Source organism: Chiloscyllium plagiosum, unplaced genomic scaffold (assembly GCF_037043375.1).
Source record: "Chiloscyllium plagiosum isolate Xiang-an unplaced genomic scaffold, Cpla_swu_hap1 HiC_scaffold_20, whole genome shotgun sequence".
Lineage (NCBI taxonomy): Eukaryota > Metazoa > Chordata > Chondrichthyes > Orectolobiformes > Hemiscylliidae > Chiloscyllium > Chiloscyllium plagiosum.
The window spans coordinates 41,781,492-41,801,761 of NW_028270158.1; the positions used below are offsets into that span (position 1 = coordinate 41,781,492).

The following is a 20,270-nucleotide window of genomic DNA, read 5'->3' on the forward strand; positions in this document are numbered from 1 at the left end:
GGAAAGGCTGAGGGCCTTGAGGCTGTTCTTGTTAGAAGAAGGTTGAGAGGTGACTTAATAGAGACATACAAGATAATCAGAGGGTTAGATAGGGTGGACACGGAGAGCCTTTTTCCAGTATGGGAACAGCAAACAAGAGGGGACACAACTTTAAAGTGAGGGGAGATAGGTATAAGACAGATGTCAGAGGTAGTTTCTTTACTCAAAGTAGTAATGGTATGGAATGCTGTGCCTGTAACAATAGTAGATTCGCCAAGTTTAAGTGCATTTAAGTCATCGTTGGACGGGCATATGGGCATACATAGAATAGTGTAGTTTGAAAGGGCTTCAGATTAGTATGACAGGGCGGCACAACATCGAGGGCCGAAGGGCCTGTACTGCGCTGTAATGTTCTACGTTCTTTCGGTCCAGCTTGTTCACACCAACCAGATATCCTAAACTAGTCTAGTCCCATTTGCCAGCATTTGGTCCATATCCCTCTAAACCCTTTCTATTCATATACCCATTCAGATGCCTTTTAAATGTTGCAATTGTACCAGCCACCTCCACTTCCTCTGGCACTCATTTCCATAAATTCACCGCCCTCTGTGGAAAAAGTTGCCCCTTAGGTCCCTTGGTGTAGACTTGTTGGGCCGAAGGGCCTGTTTCTACGCTATAAGTAATCCAAGTCTAAACCTATGCCCTCTAGTTCTGGACTGCCCCACTTCAGGGAAAATACCTTGTCTATTTACCCTATTCATGCCCCTCATGATTTTATATACCTCCTGTAAGGTCACCCCTCAGCTTCCATTTCAGGGGATAGCCCTAGCCTATTCAATCTCCCTCTATAGCTCAAAGCCTGGCCACATCCTTGTAAAGCTTTTCTGACCTTTTCAAGTTTCACAACATCCTTCCTGTAGCAGGGAGACCAGACCTGAATGCAGTATTCCAAAAACCTAACCAATGTCCTGTACAGCTGCATCACCTCCCAACTCCTATACTTGATGCTCTGACCAATAAAGGAAAGCATACCAACTGCGTTCACTATCTTATCTACTTGTGACTCTACTTTCAAAGAACTATGGACTTGCACCTCTAGTCTTTGTCCGGCAGTACTCCCCAGGGCCTTGCCATAAAGTGTATAAGTCCTGCCCTGATTTACTTTTCCAAAATGCAACACCTCGCATTTATCTAAATTAAGCTCCATCTGCCACTCCTTGGCCCATCTGATCAAAATCCCGTTGTATTCTGAGGTAACCACCTTCACTGTCTACTGCACCTCCAGTTTTGATGTCATTTGCAAACTTATTAACCATACATCCTATGTTCATATCCAAATCATTTGCATAAATGATGAAAAGCAGTGGACTCAGCACCGATCCTTGTGGCACACCACTGGTCACAGGACTCCAGTCTGAAAAGCAGCCCACATCACCCTGTCTTCTACTTTCCAGCCAGTTCTGTATCCAAATGGCTAGTTGTTTGTGTTCCATGTGATCTTGCTAACCAGAGTACCATCAGGAACCTTGTTGAATGTCTTACTGAAGTTCATTTAGATCACATTTACCGCTCTGCCCTCAATTCTCTTCGTTACATTTTCAAAAAACTCACTTAAGTTCATGGGACATGACTTCCCATGCACAAAGCCATGTTGACTATCCCTAATCAGTCCTTGCCTTTCCAAGTCCATGTAAATCCTGTTCCTCTGAAATCCCTCTAACAACTTGCCCAATACAGGTATCAGGCTCACTGGTAGCACTTTTCTTGACTAGTAGCACCACGTTAGCCAACTGCTAGTCTTCCAGCACCACACCTGTGATTATCAATGATATAAATATCTCAGGGGTCCAGGATCACTTCCCTAACTTACAATGGAGTTCTAGGATACACCTGATTAGGTCCTGGGGATTTATCCATCTTTTGTGTTTTAAGGCATCCATCACCACATCTCTAATATGGACATTTTTCAAGATGTCACCATCTACTTCCCTATATTCTATATCTTCTGTGTCCTTCTCCACAATAAACACTGATTCAAAGTATTCAATTAGTATCTCCCCTGTATCCTGTGGTTCCACATATAGGGCCCCTCAAAGATCAGCAAGGAACCCTATTCTGTCCCTGGTTAGCCTGGTGATGGTGCCACACAACACTACTGGAGAAAATTCTCAATGTGAAGGTGGGAATTTGTCTCCAAGGACTATTGCGGACAGATGCATATACAGGCGACAGATTGGCGAGGATGAGATCAAATATGTTTTCCCTCTTGGTTCCTTTATCACCTACCACAGATCCAGTTTTGCAGCTATGGCCTTTAGAACCTGACCAGAAGTGCTGCTGTGGAGCCTCTGGTGTTTGTGGTGGACATTGAAATCTTCTACCCAGAGTACATCCTGCATCCTTGCCACCCTCTGTGCTTCTTCCAAGTGTTGTTCAGCATGGAGTACTGAGCCGAGGGAGGATGGAACTTGGTAACCTACAGAACGTTTCCTTGCCCATGTTTAACTTGAAACAGTGAGCCCTCAGGAAGTCCGGAGTCCATATTGATGACTCTCAGGATACCTACCACCTCACTGTGCACTACTTGTGGCCATCACTGCTGTCTGTCCTGGTGGGGAAGGTCATATACAGGGATTTTGGTGTCTGGGACATTGAGTAAAGAATGTGTCTTATAGACATTAATACCATGACTGACTCTGTCAGACTGTTGGTTGACTAATCTTGACAGCTCTTGCCATTTTGTCACAAGCCTGACATGTAGTAAGGAGGACTTTGTGGTGTTGACAGGGCTGTTTTTCTGGAGCATACATTGATACTGGCAGGTCTGTCAGGTTTCATTTCTTTGTTGAGATGTAATAACAAATGATGCAACTGCGTGACTTGCTGGCCATTTCAGAGAGCACTTGAAAGTCAACCATATTGCAGTTGTTCTGAAATCACATTTAGGTCAAACCAGGTGAGGATGGCAGAATTTCTATTACCTGAAGGACATTTAGTGAGTCAGATGGGTCTTTCTGGCAATCAACAGTACTACTTGGACATCTGTAGATTCTTAATTCCAGATTTTTTTAAAATTGCATTTAAATTCCATCATCTACCATGGTGGGATTTGAACCTGGATATCCCCAGAACATTATCCAAGTTTCTGGATTAATAAGTGAGTCATAATACAACTGCACCACTGCCTCTATAAAGCCTGTTCTGTTCAATAAACATTCCTGGACCCCAGCTTAAGAACACATGTAGCAAAAGTGGATGAATGACTGCTATTGATGAGGTATCTGTGTTGACAGCACTGATGAATCATCACCTTAGACAGACTGCAATAGGAATCGTGGGGACAGAAGGTGAATGTGAATCAAGTTGAAGTCTTGTGTGGATTTTTGACTGAACATCTCTAGTTGCCTTTGTCTGGATTTTTTTTTCTTCCTATGATTCAGGTATTAGAGTGAATAGTTTTCTATCCTGTAGGTAATGGTTGCAGGGCTTTATTTGCTATCGTATAAATTATCTACATTTCTTGTACTAACAGTATGTTTGAAAGCTGCTACTCCTTTGCATGTATTTTAAAAATTTGAGTTTGGTGTGTGACAAATTTCTTGAGTATCTTTATCCCTGATCTTTCCCTTATTCAGCTATGTGGAAAAGTTTACTGACTTCCTGCGACTGTTTGTGAGTGTTCACCTGCGTCGGATTGAGTCCAACTCCCAGTTTCCAGTGGTGGAGTTTCTGGCCCTTCTTTTCAAATATACATTTCATCAGGTGAGATTGACTTCCTAGGAACCTGAACTTTGAGTGCGTATACAACCCAAAAGCTTGCCATGTAGTATGACAGAATGTTCTGACAAAACCCCATTACTTCTACAGTTGCAGCATTAGTATAAATATGTTGATTAATTTACCTAAATGACTATATGCTTTTGTACTATTCAGAACAAAACATTCATCAGTTTCTTTTCATGAATTCAAACTAATCTGTTGCTTATAAACAGACCTTTTTCTTGAAGCAAGTGGTAAATATTAGTTGACACCTAAACTACAATCTGGATTAAAACTGGATCCCCATGATTCCAAATGAGGCATATACTCAACACAAACGTGACTTTCTGCAGTGAGGATGGATTTTCAAATTTAAATGGCAAAAAAATTGACGGGGGGAAAAACAATACTCAGTTGGCCAAGAATCTGGAAACACAGGATATAAGGTGGTAACGTCAGGGAGAGGAAATTCAGTGGACAAGACGACAAATTGTGGACAACTATAGACTGTTAATAAACTTCCGTTCTGGTTGCATTCAAATAGATACAGTTCAGCTTTTCAGATTTCATGTAGTCAAAAGTACTGGTATTCTAAAACTTGAAATTCCCAGGAGGTTCCCAAGCACTTCTGAGAGATTCAAGAAAGAGACTTGCTACTTTCGCTATCTTCCTTACTGATTCCTGGGTTTATAAACAGAATTTGAAGTATAGAAGGAGTTGCTAAGCAACCATCGTGCAGAGTTCCTTTAATCCTGTCAAAGCCAGTCTTTCAATTTGATTGAGGCAGTATCTCTTGTTTCTTTAAAAGCTTTACTTAGCTGTTTTCTCCAATCATTTTATTTTTACGTTAATAGTTGCTGATATACAGCACATTGTCAAAAACTGTCAACCAAACTCCTGAATCACCCCTAAAAAGTCTATCTTCTAATTTTACCACCATTTTTTAAAATATAAATCTAGATACCCAAAGAGGAACCAAGCAAAATAGCTCTATATAATGGGCGTGATGACGGTGGTATCACATTTCATTATTCGCATTCTTTAAAGCATGCTAATGTCTGTCAGTGGTGGGGTTACTTTAATCCACATTGAGTATTGCTGAAGATACTTCTAAGGATTGAAGCCTGTGCAGTGGAAATGTTGTTACATTGAATGTTTATTTGTGCTTTTTTGGAGAGGATGGCTGACCGGTATCTCCTACGTGTTTTGTTGCATTTTGGGTTTGTAGGAGCAACTTCTGTGTGATTTTTATACATGCAGTACAAGAGGTTAGCATTATTTCTGATCCTTAATTGTCGATGGTGGCAAGCTGCCTCCTCGAATCCCTGCAGATCATGCCTGTCGTGGTTTTTTTTTTTTTTGGAGTGTTCCAGGAGTTTGACCTAGCTAGTGATAGAGGTCATAGTTTTGGAAGGTGCTGTCTAAGGAGGTTTTGCAGTGTGTACACTCGTATTATGTCAGTGGTGGAGGGAGTGAATGATATTGTTAAATACCCCGTTTGGAGACAGTTCAGAGAAGCTTCCTTGCATTGATTCTGTGGATAAAGGGGCTATCTTGTGTGGAAAGCTAGAGCATTGTGAGCTTTAAATTTAGAATGATAAAGAGGTGGTCTTACTGAAATGTTTAAAATGCTGAGAGAATGTTTCCCTTTGTGGGTGGATCTAGAACTAAGGGACACCATTTCAAAATCTAGGGTCTTTCATTTAAGATGCTGAAATTAGAATTAAGGCCATAATTAGATGATCCATGATCTTGAGTAGACTCTAGGTCAAATGATTTGATCTGCTTGGACTTAGGTGAGGCCTTTCAGGTTTTAAGACCTATCTGATGACAGGATTAGGGATATCTTTTCAGTGGCTAGAAGTGAACTTGGAAAGGGAGTGTTAGTTCTAGTCATTGTGATCCATATAGGCAAGCTGAGAGGTCCTGCTGAAGAATCAGTTTTGCTCAAATTTAGAAGCAAGACTTCATAATTTCTAGATCGTTGTCTGAGCCAGGCACAAAGAACATAGGAAGCAAACAAATCAGAATTGACAAATAGCTAAAGGGATGGTGTAGGAAAGGGGATTCCAAACTCTGTGTGCTAACACATTCTGGAACAGAAGAGCAGCATCAATAGGAGGGTCCACCTTAACTGAGATGGGACTTGTGTTCTACTGGAAAAGGGTGGAAATGTGACTAAGGCTTTAAACTAAAGATGATTGGAGTGGCAAAGGGAGCTGGAAGAATCTTAAATAGCCTAAATGCAAACAAAGCAGCACTGGAGAGCATTCGAAGTATAAAATAAGGCAATTAACTGCTTTAAACATGAGAAATCCTATTAAAATAAGTTAAAGTAATTGTACATCAATGCTCAGCAACTGTAATAAAAGGGGGGAACTAGAATCATTGTTGGGATCAACCATGCATGATCTAGATGAGAGACATGACCACACTATAAAATAAATGTTACTGTGAAGTAAACATTACAGTGTATGAGAACAGATTTTAAAAAGTTAGAGGGAGGAAAAAGGGGAAATGAAGTTGCATGTATGATTTTTTTTAAAAGAAGGGAAACAGTTAAAATAGAATCCTATAGTTAGAAAGGCTGAACAAAATGGATCTACCAAACTAGCTGATGTGGTCTACTGATCACCTTAAATAGAGAAGTTGTAGAAGAATTATCCAGAGAAATCAGGACATGGAATACAAACATAGAAGAATAATCACTGGCATATCCTTATTAATATTTACTTGGACAGGACAAGTGTGCAAAGAAATGGTTGTTAATGTTTGTAAGGCATCTTTCTAAACATTAACATTGTTAAATGCCAAACTACAAGGTTTTCCCTTGATTAATAAGGAACAGAGATAAGGTAGGGTAACATAAAAGCTATAGTAACCATAATATGCAAGCCATGTTTAAACAGCCGACTTTAAGAGGCTGGGGATAGAACTTGGGAAATGAAAGAAACAGTAATTGAGAAATGATAATGTTGATCATCATGGATAAGATTTGAGATGTTCTGGAGGATGCTGGAAACAGTTCACATATTAAAAGAAGAAAATTAAATTTGCAAATGGGACTCCAGAGATGAATAAAGCTAAAAGGTTAAAAAACACTAGCTTTTGGCGCACTGCTCCTTGATCAGGTGGTTGGCCAGACCACCTGATGGAGTGGCGCTCCGAAAGCTAGTGGTTCCAAATAAACCTGTTGGACTATAACCTGATGTGATTTTTAACTTAGTACACCTCAGTCCAACACCGGCATCTCCAAATCAAAGCTGAAAGGAAACAACTGAGATTATAAACAGTCAAAAATAATGTGTATAGATATCAGAGGAGTGCATAATCAGAGGAAGTAGAGATTAGGAGAGAAGTAACAAAATAATTAAGGTAAAGAGGAGCCAGGAAATTAAATAAAGCAAAATAAAGTACTTTTACAGGCTATAGAAAAGGTTATGGGAACTGGTCCATTGAGAGGCAAGCTAATGCTAACAGTAATGATAGAGAAATGGCAGAAATATTGTCTCATTTTATTTCGTATTTAATATAGTGGTGAAACAAGTATGTGTCATTGAATGGTGTGAACAATGAGAAATGTGTTTAAATCAAAAATAGTTTTGAATAATCTAAGTGGTGGGGGAGAGAACCCTGGCTTTGAAGGATTGCATTTACGTATTCTGAGACTACTTAGGAAAGAGATAAAGTTTTTAAAAAAAAAAGTCATTCCTAACAAACGTCGGTGGGATTGGCAGATGGCAAATGTAACTCCTAAATTCGTGAAGGGATAACAGTCAAATTAACATTGAAGGGAAAAATAATGAGGTTTCTGTTGAGAGAATAGAACAATATCTTGATAGCGTGTTTCAGAAGTGGAGATGTGATGGAGAATTCTGACAAATCATTTAATATTAATACAGTCCTAGTCCAAGTTTCTCTCAAGGTAAACTTGCAGGTTAAGTTGGTAGTTAGGAAGGCAAATACAATGTTGGCATTCATCTTGCGAGGACTTGCATATAAAAACAGGGATGTACATCTGGGGCTTTATAAGGCTCTGGTCAGACCACCTTTAGGATATAATCAGCAATTTTGGGCCCAATTCTTCAGGAAGGATGTATTAGCCTGGAGTGAGTCCAGAGGAGGTTCGCAAGAATGATTCCAGGAATGCAAAGCTTAACATGAGGAATGTTTGGGGATTCTGGGTCTGTACTCTATGAAGTTTAGAAGGATGAAGGGGGATCTTATTGAAACATACAGAATACTGAAAGACCTGGATAAGGTGGATGTTGGGAAGATGTTTCCATTGGCAGGAGAGACTAGGACCCGAGGGCACAGCCTTGGAGTAAAGAGAAGACCTTTTAGAACGGAGGTAAAGAGAAACTTCAGCCTGAGGGTGATGAATCTGTGGAATTCATTGCCACAGAAGGCGGTGCAGGCCAGGTTATTGAGTACATTTAAAACAGGGATAGATAAGTTCTCAATGGTGAAGGAGATCAAAGGTTACAGGGGAAAAAGTGGGGAAATAGGTTTTTCAACCCCATTAGCCATTATTGAATGGTAGAGCAGACCTGATGGGCAGAATGGCCTAATTTCTGCTCCTGTGTCTTATGGTAACTGGATTTTCAAAAGGCCTTCAATAAGATGCTTCATAAAAGATTAGATCAGGGAATAAGTGATTTAAAAATTAGTTAATTGGCTTGAAGACAAAGCAGGGGGTAGAAGTAAGGATTCTTATTCAGAGTGGATATTAGTGCTCCACAAGGGACAATGATGGGTCTACTGTTCACAATTTTAATTAAAGATGAGAACTTTGGAATCGAGCACAATTTCTTAATTTACAGATCACATTAGATTGCTTCAGTTGGTCAAAACAGAGGAGAACTAATGTTCAATGAGAAACATTGTTCAAAGTACAAATGATTGGCAAATTCAGTTCAAGGCAAATAAATGAGCTAGTGTATTTTGATAAGGAGAATAGCTTATTTTCTTGGCATCACTTATGACTACTTGGTGTCTTGTATGACTACAAAGATACAAATCATTTCCCCAGGCTAGCAAGGCCATAAGTAGGCTTTATTTCTAAACGGATTACATTGAAAAGTAGGAAAGTTGCGCTAATGTATATCTAAACTGAGTACAGCTTTAACTGCCACAATCATAAAAATAGAGACATTGCGGAGAATGCAAAGATGTACAAAGATGATTTCAGAAATATGTGGGCTTGTATATTGCAAAAAGATTAGTGGCTGGATCTGTTTTTTTTCCCCCTGTTGGGTAAAAAGTCCAAAGACGTAATTGAGGTATTTATGATTGTGAAAACCTTTGATAGTGCAAACAGAGAATGTTTGTTTTTCTCAGGAAAAACACAAGGGGCAATATTTCATCAATATAAAACTGTTGCCAAGATGTCCTACAGGGGAGTCAGAAGAAACTTCTTCATCTTTATTTATTTGGGGGTCAGTTAGATTAGTTGACTGGTTTGCAATGTAGAGTGCCAACAGCGTGGGTTCTGTTCCTGCCCTGGCTGAGGTTACCATGAAGGGCTTTTCTGCAGGAGTGAGCCAGAGGGCAGCCTGGGAAGGTAAGAGTTTCTAATTGTTTTGACTGATGAGGATGAAGGGAAGTGATGTCACAGGAAAGCTGTGACTTTATTGGCTGATAAGGCATCTGCTAAATTTGAATGTTAAAATTTAGTCTGTTAAATTGAATCTTTGTTAAATTATTGGTTATAACTTACATTCAGATTGAGATAATCAGCAATATTGAAAAGTTAAATTTTAAAAAATTTCAAAACTAGTTAAATGAAGTAAGGATGGAGGGTCTGGTGATAAGTTGTTCCTGCATAATATGGGAGCTGGTGGACCCCAATGTGGTTCCCAATGACTACATCTGTAGTAAATTCTGGTTGCTCGAGGGGGGTAGGTAGGGGGTTGCGGTTCTCTGGGAAATTAGAAACTCAAATTAAAGGAGTAGGTAAGAGTGCAGGTTAGTAATGTGGCAGATGGCTACCAGACAGGTTAGGGACAGAGCAGGTGAATGTCTCTGCAGCAAGGAATTATAAAAGACTAGGGAAATTCACCCTAGTGAACAAATTTAAATGTTTTGTATCTAAATTCAGGAAGCACTAGAAACAAAATTAATGACTCAATGGAGCAAATAGAAACAAAAGGGTACGATTTGGTATTGATTACTGAGACACTGTTACACGGAGGCTAGGTCTAGGAATTGAATATCTCGGGGTACTCAGCATTTTGGAAAGATAGACTGAAAGGAAAAAGAGGTGGTGTAGCTTTGCCGGTAAAGGAAGGGATCAGTGTTTGTAATGAGAAATTACATGAGCACAGGAGAACAAGATGTCGAATCAGTTTGGGTAGAAATAAGAAATAGCAAAGTGAGGAAGTACTTGGGGGAAGAGTAATCTTTCGGTCCCCAAACAGTAGTTCTACAGTGGGGCACAATATCAACCAAGAAATGTTGGAGGCTTGCAAAGAAGGTGCGGCAATAATCGTGGGTGATTTTAACCTTGTCGATTGGAAGAATCAAATTGGCAAGGATAACCTGGAAGCAGATTTCTTTGGGAGAGGCGGAACTGGCTGTTTTCCCTGGAGCGTTGGAGGCTGAGGGATGACCTTATAGAGGTTTACAAAATTGACGGGCATGGATAGGGTAAATAGGCAAAGTCTTTTCCCAGGGGTCGGAGAGTCCAGAAATAGAGGGCATAGGTTTAGGGTGAGAGGGGAAAGATATAAAAGAAACCTACGGGGCATCTTTTTCACACAGCGGATGGTACGTATATAGAATGAGCTGCCAGAGGATGTGGTGCAGGCTGGTACAATTGCAACATTTAAGAGGCATTTGGATGGGTATATGAATAGGAAGGGTTTGGAGGGATATGGGCCGGGTGTTGGCAAGTGGGACTAGATTGGGTTGGAATATCTGGTCAGCATGGACGGGTTGGACCAAAGGATCTGTTTCCATGCTGTACATCTCTGACTCTATGACTCATTGAATGTATTAGAGATTGTTTCTTGGAGCAGTGTGTTGTGGAACTGACCAGGGAGTAGGCTACTGTATTGGCATTGTGTAATGAGGACAATTTAATTGATGACATCATAGTTAAGGAATCTGAAGGGAGTAGTGACCATAGTATGATGGAATTCAAAATTGAGTTTTTGGGGTGAGAAAGTGGAGTCCCACACTGATCTGGAATTAAACAAAGAAAATTACAAATCTTTCCTCATGCCTGAGTAGATTGAGCAGGAAGGCTAACAAGCAAGACAGTGGATGAGCAGTGGTAGTTGTTTAAGGAGCTACTTAATTTCTCATGTCTAAAATACTTCCCAGTGAGGAAAATAGATGGTAAGGTGGGATACAAAAACATTCATGGCTAAACAAGGAGGTCAAGGCCAATATAAAGTCAAAAACTAAAGTATACTATATTGCAAAGGCCAGTGGCAGGCTGCAAGATTGGGCAATTTTCAAACATTAACAAAGGGATACTAAAAAATTAAGAGCTAAGGTACGAAAGAAAACTGCACAAAGTATCAAAGAACAGCAAAAGTTTCTATAGGTTTATAAAAGGGAAGAGTTGCTAAGGTGAATGTTGGTCCCTTGGAAGATGAAACCAAAGAGTTAGTAGTGGGGAGTTCTGAAATGGCAGAGATGCTAAATCAATACTTTGCCCCAGTTTTCATGGTGGAGGACAGTAGTGCCATTCTTATTGGAACGGGCAACTCTGAGACAATAGAGTAGAACTTAAGAGCAATCAACATCAATAGGGAAAAGGTACTCTGCAAACAATTAGGATTGAGGGCAGACAAGTCCCTCGGGCCTGATGGCCTATGTTCTAGGGTGTTAAGGGAAGTGGCTGCGGAGATGGTGGATTCATTTGGTTATAATATTCCAAAACATTCAGGACACAGGAAAAGTTCTAGTGGGTTTGTCATACGAAAAGAGATTGAAGAGTTCAGGCCTTAACTCTCTGGAATTTAGAAACGTGAGGGGGGATCAAACTGAAGTCGGCAAGATGTTAAAAGCTATGGATAAAAATAAATGTGGAGTGGATGCTTCCTCTTGTGGGGCATTCTAGGGCGAGAGGTTATAGTCTTAGGTTAAGGGATAGCAAATTTAAAATAGTGAGCAGAAACTACTCCCAAAGGGTTGTGAATCTGTATACTTCACTACCCCAAAGTGCAGTGGATGCTGGGGCGGAGAGTAAATTTGAGAAGTTAGACAGATTTTTAATTTGTAATAGATTGAAGGGTTATGGGGTGAAAGCAGGAAAATAGGGGTGAGAGCCATAATTGAATGGCAGAGTGGACTTGATGGGCTGAATGACCTGAATGAGTGCTCCTATGTCTTATGAACTTCTTAAACTCACCCCTCACCTCCCAGTTAAGATAAAGTTTTCATTGTCTTACTAGACCACAGGGCTGTGCTCTCATTCGAGAGAAATGACTGGTGGTGGTTTAACATGAGTCACCATGTCTTGTTGAGCTAACCAACCACCATTCTGGACTTAACCATTTTTAGATTAAAAAATAAAGGTTGAGAATATGGAGTTTGTTACCACATGCAGTGGTCAAATAGTACAGCTAAATTTTAAAGTGAAGCTAGACAAACATTTGAGGGTGGAGGGAGTGGGATGTGAGGACAAGTGTGGTGGAGGAAAGTGGGGCATAACCATCCTGAATGGACTGTTGGAGCCAAATTTCCTGTATATGTATACGTCTAATGTTGATATAATTCTATATGTGCAACCAGTTTGGAAAAGCAGCAAACATAATTTCTGATGTTTTGTTGTTACAGCCCAGTCATGAGGGTTATTTCTCCTGCCTTGACATTTGGACAATATTTCTGGACTACCTAACAAGTAAAATCAAGAGTAGGCTGGCTGATCGGGATGAGGTACTAAACAGGTTAGCTGCTATATCTTAGTATTTGTAGTATAAAGATACCAAAAAACTCACTCATCTAATTAAAAGTCCTTAATGTTCCCAGTTTAATGTCTTGAACTTTAATTGCCTCTGCCTGTCAAATTGATTTCTTTTGAGTTTCTCTTAAATTGTACAACTAATTTCTTTCCACAGACTTGCTACTTTCTGGCCTTGCTACACAGTTATTTGCATAAAACCTGTGACTTTGAAAATCTGAAGCTTCTGTTCAATGAGTTCAAAAGGGCAGGATTACTAACGATATTTATTGAGCTATAAAGTTGGCTAAATGTTTCAACCTGCTTGTGAAAGTCTGAAATCCAATATTTCTAACTAGTTTGATGTCAGCATGTTTTCTCAAATGTATCATAACTCAAAAGGAATGCTTGGTTGTTGACTTTTTAACAATGATGGCAAACTGGAATACTGCTGGCCATTCTCTTTCTATTAAATTCTGTGGTGATGCGCAGTCTTTATCTGTAAGATGCAGTAGATAAAGTAGAGTACTTATCTCTTCCAACTTTGAGTGATTTGAAGGCTGGTGGTTATTCAGGAAACCTCTCTCTGGCACGCACCAAGCAACCCCACCACTCTGTAGCCGACCATTTCAACACTCCCTCCCAGTCCGCCAAGGACATGCAAGTCCTGGGCTGCCTCCACTGCCAAATCCACGGCACCCAATGACTGGAGGAAGAACACCTCATCTTCCACATTGGGACCCTCCAAGCACGTGACATCAGTGTTGACTTCACCAGATTCCTGTCTCCCCTCTCTCTCCACCTCACCCTAGGTCCAACCCTCTAAATCAACACCGACCTCTTGAACTGTCTATCTTCCTTCCCACCTACCTGCTCCACCCTTCCCTCTGACCTAATGCCATCACCCCTCATCTGCATCTACCTATTGCCTTCCCAGCTGCCTCCCCACCCTCCTCTTTATCTCTCAGCACCTTGCCCCCACCCCCACCCCCATTTGGGCTTGTGCCCAAAATGTCACCTATCCTCCTCAGCTGCTGCCTGGCCTGCTGTGCTTTTCCAGTGCCACAATTTTTGATTCCTACTGTATGGTCTAACAATACCTGTTCCATAGTCCGTCTTGGAGATGGACAGTTTTTGTTCCCCAAGCTGCCCCAGTTCATCTGATAGTTATGGTGCCACTTCAACCTGAAATGATTCCTTTGTATAAAGAATAATTTTACAGATGTCTCAAACATAGTCTACTGCCTTTTTCATATCAGGAAGCAAATTTCTGTACAAGATCATTTCATGACTCTGCAAAGTGGGAACTGTTCTCACTTCACATTGAAACTGAAACTCGCATTGTTGGCTGTCTGAGATGCTTGTCGAAGTAAACTCCATGATGTGAAAGTTGAACATGGTACCTTGCTAACATAGTGGAATTCTCATCTGTCCTAAAAGGTGACCCCTAATTTTGAAATACTGCCCACTAGTTCTGGATTAAACCACACGAAAATCCATCCTTCTCATGTCCAAATTGTCAAGACCATTCAGGATCTAATACATTTCAAGCAAGTTGTCTGTTTGCTTCCAAATTAGTGAAAATGCTGTAATGCTGTAGTTTCATTTTCGTGCAAACAGGTGTTTTAAGTTGAGTAATAACAGCACCATTTAAACTAATGGGGCCAGAATTGTGTTATAACCATTACTTAAAGTTTGCGCTTTAGAAATTGTCCCCAATTTGTCAATCGTGTTAGTGCATTTGTATTAACGAAATGCATATTATAGCTGAATGACCTGTGAGCCAGACTGTCCAATCTATCCTCAAGACTACCCACTCATTCAAGGTATCAATTAAGCATACCTCCTTTGAATCGTCTTCAATGTACACCACCTTTTAAATAAGGTGACCAAAACTGCACATAGCATTGGTGAGACCATATCTCAAAAACTATGCAAACCAAATCATAACATTCTTTATTTTACGTTCAATTCTTCCCATAATAAAAAATAGCATTCCATTTGTGCTCTCCATTGCATACTGGAACTGCTTAAGGTTTTGAGATTCATGCACAAGAACACCTAAATCCTAGGAAATTTCCATTTAAGTAATGCTCTGCTTTTTCATTGTTCCAAGTGAACAACTTCATATGTTCCTATATTGTATTCCATCTGCCAGATTTTTTGCCCATGCACTCAATATATCGTATAAAATCTCCATTTGTCTTCAATATGTTTTCCTACATTAACTTTCATCCGCAACTTTAACTGCCATGCCTTTGCTCCCTATATGCCTTATTGTATTGCTTTTTTTAAATCAATTTCTTGGTCTTCCTTTGCCAATTATTACATTATCACAGTCAGGTGTACAATTATTTTTGACAACTCTAAGCTTTTGAACTGTGCTATCTTTAACTTCTTTTGTTAGTCATGGTATTCTTGATTTTTTTGCCTAAAGGAATGTATTTTTAAACCAAACATTAATTGTTTAAATACTAGCAGTGTCTGTAACCATTGTCAAATCTTTGTGTATTTTTACAATCCACTGCAGTTGATTCGCCCCTCCTACCGTCACAGTTGTCCTCCTTTTGATTTAAGACTCTAGTTTCAGATTGAATAACATTTCTTCAAACCTAATAAAATGTTTTATATCATGCTTTGATATTTATGCCTGACATTCTTTAACAAAAAAAATTATTAACTAGCCCCCTCATTGTATAATGCTAAATCTAATATAGCCTGCCCGAGTTGATTCCTTGACGTATTGCTCAAAAACTATCTGAATACATTCCAGGAGTTCTTTCTCTGCGGCATTGCTCATTAAATTTTCCAAATTTATACATAAATTGAAGTCACCCATGATTACTGCATTCCCTTTATTAGACACACCTCAGATTTTCCTAATTTTGTTTTTTGTTTACTGTGATCTACATTACTAATACTGCATGATGGCCGATAAAATTGCATCTACTATTATGTGCTGCTCTTGCTGTTGCATAGCTTTACCAGCTCAGATTTTACATTATCCTGATCCTGTCACTTATATTGAGCACTGACCTCCTTTCCTTTTTACCAGTCCTCAAATATCATTCAGTTCCAAGTTTGATCACCCTGCAGCCAAAGCTCCATAATGGAACGTAACCAGTAGCACTATCAATTCAAATAGCTCCTATCTTGTTGTGGTTAACTAGATAATTAGAAAATATCAGTTTTGGTATGGAGTTTTGACATTTTTATTTTCATGACATACATCTCTCATTGTGAAACCAGGTGCCATACGTTTCCGGTGGGAATGAAACAGCTGAACCCAGAAATCTTAAACGCTGCCAAATATACTGAGTCATTTGTTTAATAAAATCTCTATTTATTGCTGTCTTTTCAAGAGAGAAAATTGCCGGAGGGGCTGTTTTTATGGAATATCGGTCAAGCTTCCGTTATTCAATAAGATCACAGCTGATTCGCCTCAGGCCTGAACTCCTGATCATCATCTCATTTCATAGCCCTCAATTTCCTAATAATTCAAAAATCTGTCCATTTTAACTTTAAATAGCTTCAATAAATCAGCCTCCACATCTCTCTGGGTACAGCATTCTAGACGTTTGCTAACATTGGAGGTATAATTCCTTTGCATCTCCGTTTTAATTGCATGCCCCTCTATTCTGTAACTATGCCCCCTAGTTTGAGATTTCCTCCTATAAAAGACATTTTTCAACATCTACCCTGTCAAGCTCTCTCAGAATCCTCAATGTTTCAAACGATCACCTCCCAGTCTTCTAAACTTGAATGAATAAAGGCCTTTATCTGTTCTCTTGTTCTTGATAAGTCGACCCCTTTATTTTTGGAAACGGTCTGCTGTATCTCAAACTGCCTGTAATGCCAGTAACCCTTCTTTAAATATGGGGACCAAAACTCTGCACAATACTCCAGGTTCAGCTTCGCCAACATGTGTACAATTGTCATAAGACTTTAAACTCCAAACCCCTAGCAAACAAGGCCAGAATTCTATTCACTGCTTTAAGTAGCTGCAACTGTATGCTAATGTTTTGTTTTATCCGTGGCCAAAAACACCCACATCCCTCGGTGCTGCATTCATTTTAGAGTCGCCCTCCATTTGACTTATTGAATACCTTTTGTATAAAGTGAGACTTGCGCTTTCCTACATAGTCTTAGAGATGTACAGCATGGAAACAGGCCCTTTGGTCTGACCAGATATCCCAACCCAATCTAGTCCCGTCTGGCAGCACCCAACCCATATCCCTACAAGCCCTTCCTATTCATATACCCATCCAAATGCCTTTTAAATGTTGCAATTGTACTAGCCTCCACCACTTTCTCTGGCAGCTCATTCCATACATGTACCACCCTCTGCATGAAAAAGTTGCCCCTTAGGTGTCTCTTATCTTTCCGCTCTCACCCTGAACCTATGCCCTCTATTTCTGAACTCCCCGTTATTGGAATATTGTGTGCAATTCTGATCTCCCTCCTATTGGAAGGATATTGTGAAACTTGAAAGGGTTCAGAAAAGATTTACAAGGATGTTGCCAGGGTGGAGAATTTGAGCTATAGGGAGAGATTGAATCATTTTCCTGGAGAATGGGAGGCTGGAGGGTGACCTTATAGACCTTTATAAAATCTTGCGGGGCTTGGATAGGGTAAATATATAATGTATTTTCCCTAGGTTGGGAGAGTCCAGAACTAGAGAGCATAGGTTTAGGATGAGCGAGGAAAGATTTTAAAAATGGCCTAAAGGGCAACTTTTTCACGAAAAGGGGTGTGTGTGTGTGTGTGTGTGTGTAATGGACTGCCAGAGGAGGCGGTGGAGGCTAGTACAATTGCAACATTTAAGAGGCATCTGGATGGGAACATGAATAGGAAGGGTTTAGAGGGATATGGGGCTAGATTAATTGAGGATATCTGGTCAGCATGGATAAGTTGGACTGAAGGGTCTGTTTCCATGCTGCAAATCTCTGACTCACTGACTAAATTCCATCTATCAAGAACTCCCCCCTCCCCATCCCATTCCAATCTTTCAACCTTCCTATAATCCCAATACAGATTCCTTGTCCTTATCACAATCTGCCTTCCCATTTATTTCTGTATCAGATTTTCTACAATGCTGTCTGCCCTCCACTCCAGTCATTAATATAAATACAGGTCATTAGGTTATACGCATGCTTTGTTAATGCAAATTTGCTATAACGCGATTAATAAATTGAGGACACTGTTTCTAAACTGTTTTTAAAGTGTGATGTCTGGAATGCGATTATATCGCCAACACCTTACGTGCTGTTTCTAAAGCACGAGTTTTCAATTGCACAGGGTTGCACAAGAACATCGTGTTATTGAAGAACTGACTGTAGTCGATAATTGGCAATGTAGGTTTGAGTTTTGTGGCACTCTATTAGTTAAGACATAATCCCCATTGCCATGAGCTTCTCACCTGTTGTGGCACCTTTTTATTGAATGTATTCTAGAAATCCAAATATGTTACTTCTGCCATTTTTGCCCCATATCAGCTCTTCATTATATCCTCAAAGAACTCCAGTAAACTTGCAGAACATGATTTCCCTTCACAGAACTATGTAGGCTCTGTTTGATTGCATTAGTTTTCTCTAAAGGCCTTGCTGTTTCTTCCAAAATAATACAATCTAGTATTTTTCCCAGTGAAAGGTGGAAGACTGGCTTATAATTTCCTGCTTTCTATCTCTCTTCCCCCTTGAAGAGATACAGGGATAAGAAATACATTTACAATTTTCTAATGTGCTAGAATCTTCCTGGAACCCAGTGAATTCTGCAATATTTTGACCAATGTTTCCACTATCCTTTAAACACTCCTGGATAGCGGTTGTTGGGTCCTGGTGATTCGTTGACTTTTAGTTGTCAAACACTTAATCCCTTGTAATAAAGACTTAAAGGAAATTCCTCCCATTAGCACCTTGTTAACATTCAGCTTTTGAATGTGTATAGAGTCCTCTGTCTTGAAAAGCAATAAAAATTACTGGTTTTAAGTGATGTGCCACTTCCCTGTTTCTCTTTATTAATTCCCCAGTTGCATCCTCCTAGAGTTCCAAATTCACTTTAGTTACTCTTTGTGTATCTGTAGAGACACTTTTTATATATATATTTTGCTATTTTACATGAATGATCAGTTTTCTCCCACTTCATTAGCTTTTTGGACATCTGGTTCATTTCTTAGAAGTCCTAATTCACTGGCCTAAATACTAGTTGTCACTGCTTTGTATGCCTTCTCATGGTGTTTCTTTTTGACCAGAATAAATCTTGTTGTCTTAAGAAATATCTGCTTGATTGTCTGCCTCTGCTCATCCACTAACTTTTCTCTATTTTCCCTGCCTGCTTTAGACCAATCTTCCTTCGTATATCTGTAATTACACTTATTTAAGTTGAAAACACTGGTTAAGACCTGAACCTCTTCCTCTCTTCTTTCCAGCCTGTGTGATACATAAAACAAAATTTGTAATATGAGCTGATGTGATGCAACCAAGATGTAACATCCAGACATTATTGTATGATCCAGATCATAGATGATTTAATTCAGCTTCTGTACCTCATTTGATACTTTCTCCTGTCATTTTGTATGAACAATGTTGCTCCTCTTATTTGGGAGGAAGGAAGCCTGAATGGGTAAATCCAGTATTCTCATGGACTATTGAAGTCCATGAAAAAGATACAAATATGAGGTTCAGGGCTTGTGCTGAGAGAGGCATTCTTATAGTGAGACTGTTCCCATACTGGTATAACTAGAACAGGTTCTACTGGAGCGGGAGGGAGAATTAGTGAAAACTTGCTTGATTTTGTACTTAGTGAGAGCATTCTGCTTTTCTGCCCCAAGTCATTCTGTGCTGAGATTTATTGCCCCTAACTGCTTTGCTTTCCCCAGGTACAAGGGTGCACTAGTTCTACTGCTGACAGAAGTTTTGCGTCGGATACAATTCCGTTTTAATCAGGCCCAGCTGGAAGAACTTGATGATGAGACACTGGATGATGATGTAAGTGAGCTGAGGATGTTGGTGAGGATTAGGCCTGAATTATTGAGGGTATGTGGCACACTATATTTGACAAGTTATTCTATTGTTGAGCAACCCAGAAAGAAGCAAAACGTGACCTGGTAAGCATCCAAATATATAACATTCTTGATGCCAAAAGGTATTTTTATTGCTGCAAAGTAAGTTGGCAGAGGTGAGCCTTCGGTCACTTTCACTTTACCTTTTAAATTGTAATCACTTAACTAAACTTCATCTTGGTTAAAAAAAATTTAAAGCATGAGTTAACGTTCTGGCATCCAGTCTAAGATTGTCAGAATGTTTGGAGCAATAGTTGATTTAGGTTTTTCTGCTTGCTTCAATAGACTCTTCCTATCGCCCACCTATGCTATGGTAGTTGCAGAATTTTTTTTTGAAGAGCGGAATATTTACAGCACTCCCTGTAAGGAGCTGAACTGTCCATTAGTTCAGCAGTATTTATTAATTCAAAAGTATCATTGCAACCAGTGGGTATTACACCTATTTCGTTTCCCTGTAAATACTGCTCTGCACTGTATAGTTTAGATTCCAATAGGGGATGTATTGTGAATGAAGAATCCCTTGCTTTCGTACTTAACCCCATCTCTGCAATTAATTTAATATTTGTAGTTGAGCACTTG

General features: G+C 39.7%; 1 protein-coding gene across 2 annotated transcripts in view; it reads left to right on the plus strand.

The window, feature by feature from the left end:
• The window catches only part of xpo6 (exportin 6), a 142,125-nt gene that overhangs the window by 72,226 nt on the left and 49,629 nt on the right, over positions 1 to 20,270 (plus strand). For both annotated transcript variants that reach the window (XM_043711504.2, XM_087997866.1), the window contains exons 8-10: positions 3,615 to 3,741; positions 12,529 to 12,638; positions 19,509 to 19,617. In XM_043711504.2, coding sequence (XP_043567439.1) covers positions 3,615 to 3,741; positions 12,529 to 12,638; positions 19,509 to 19,617 — 346 coding nt within the window. The remainder of the gene's footprint in view (positions 1 to 3,614; positions 3,742 to 12,528; positions 12,639 to 19,508; positions 19,618 to 20,270) is intronic.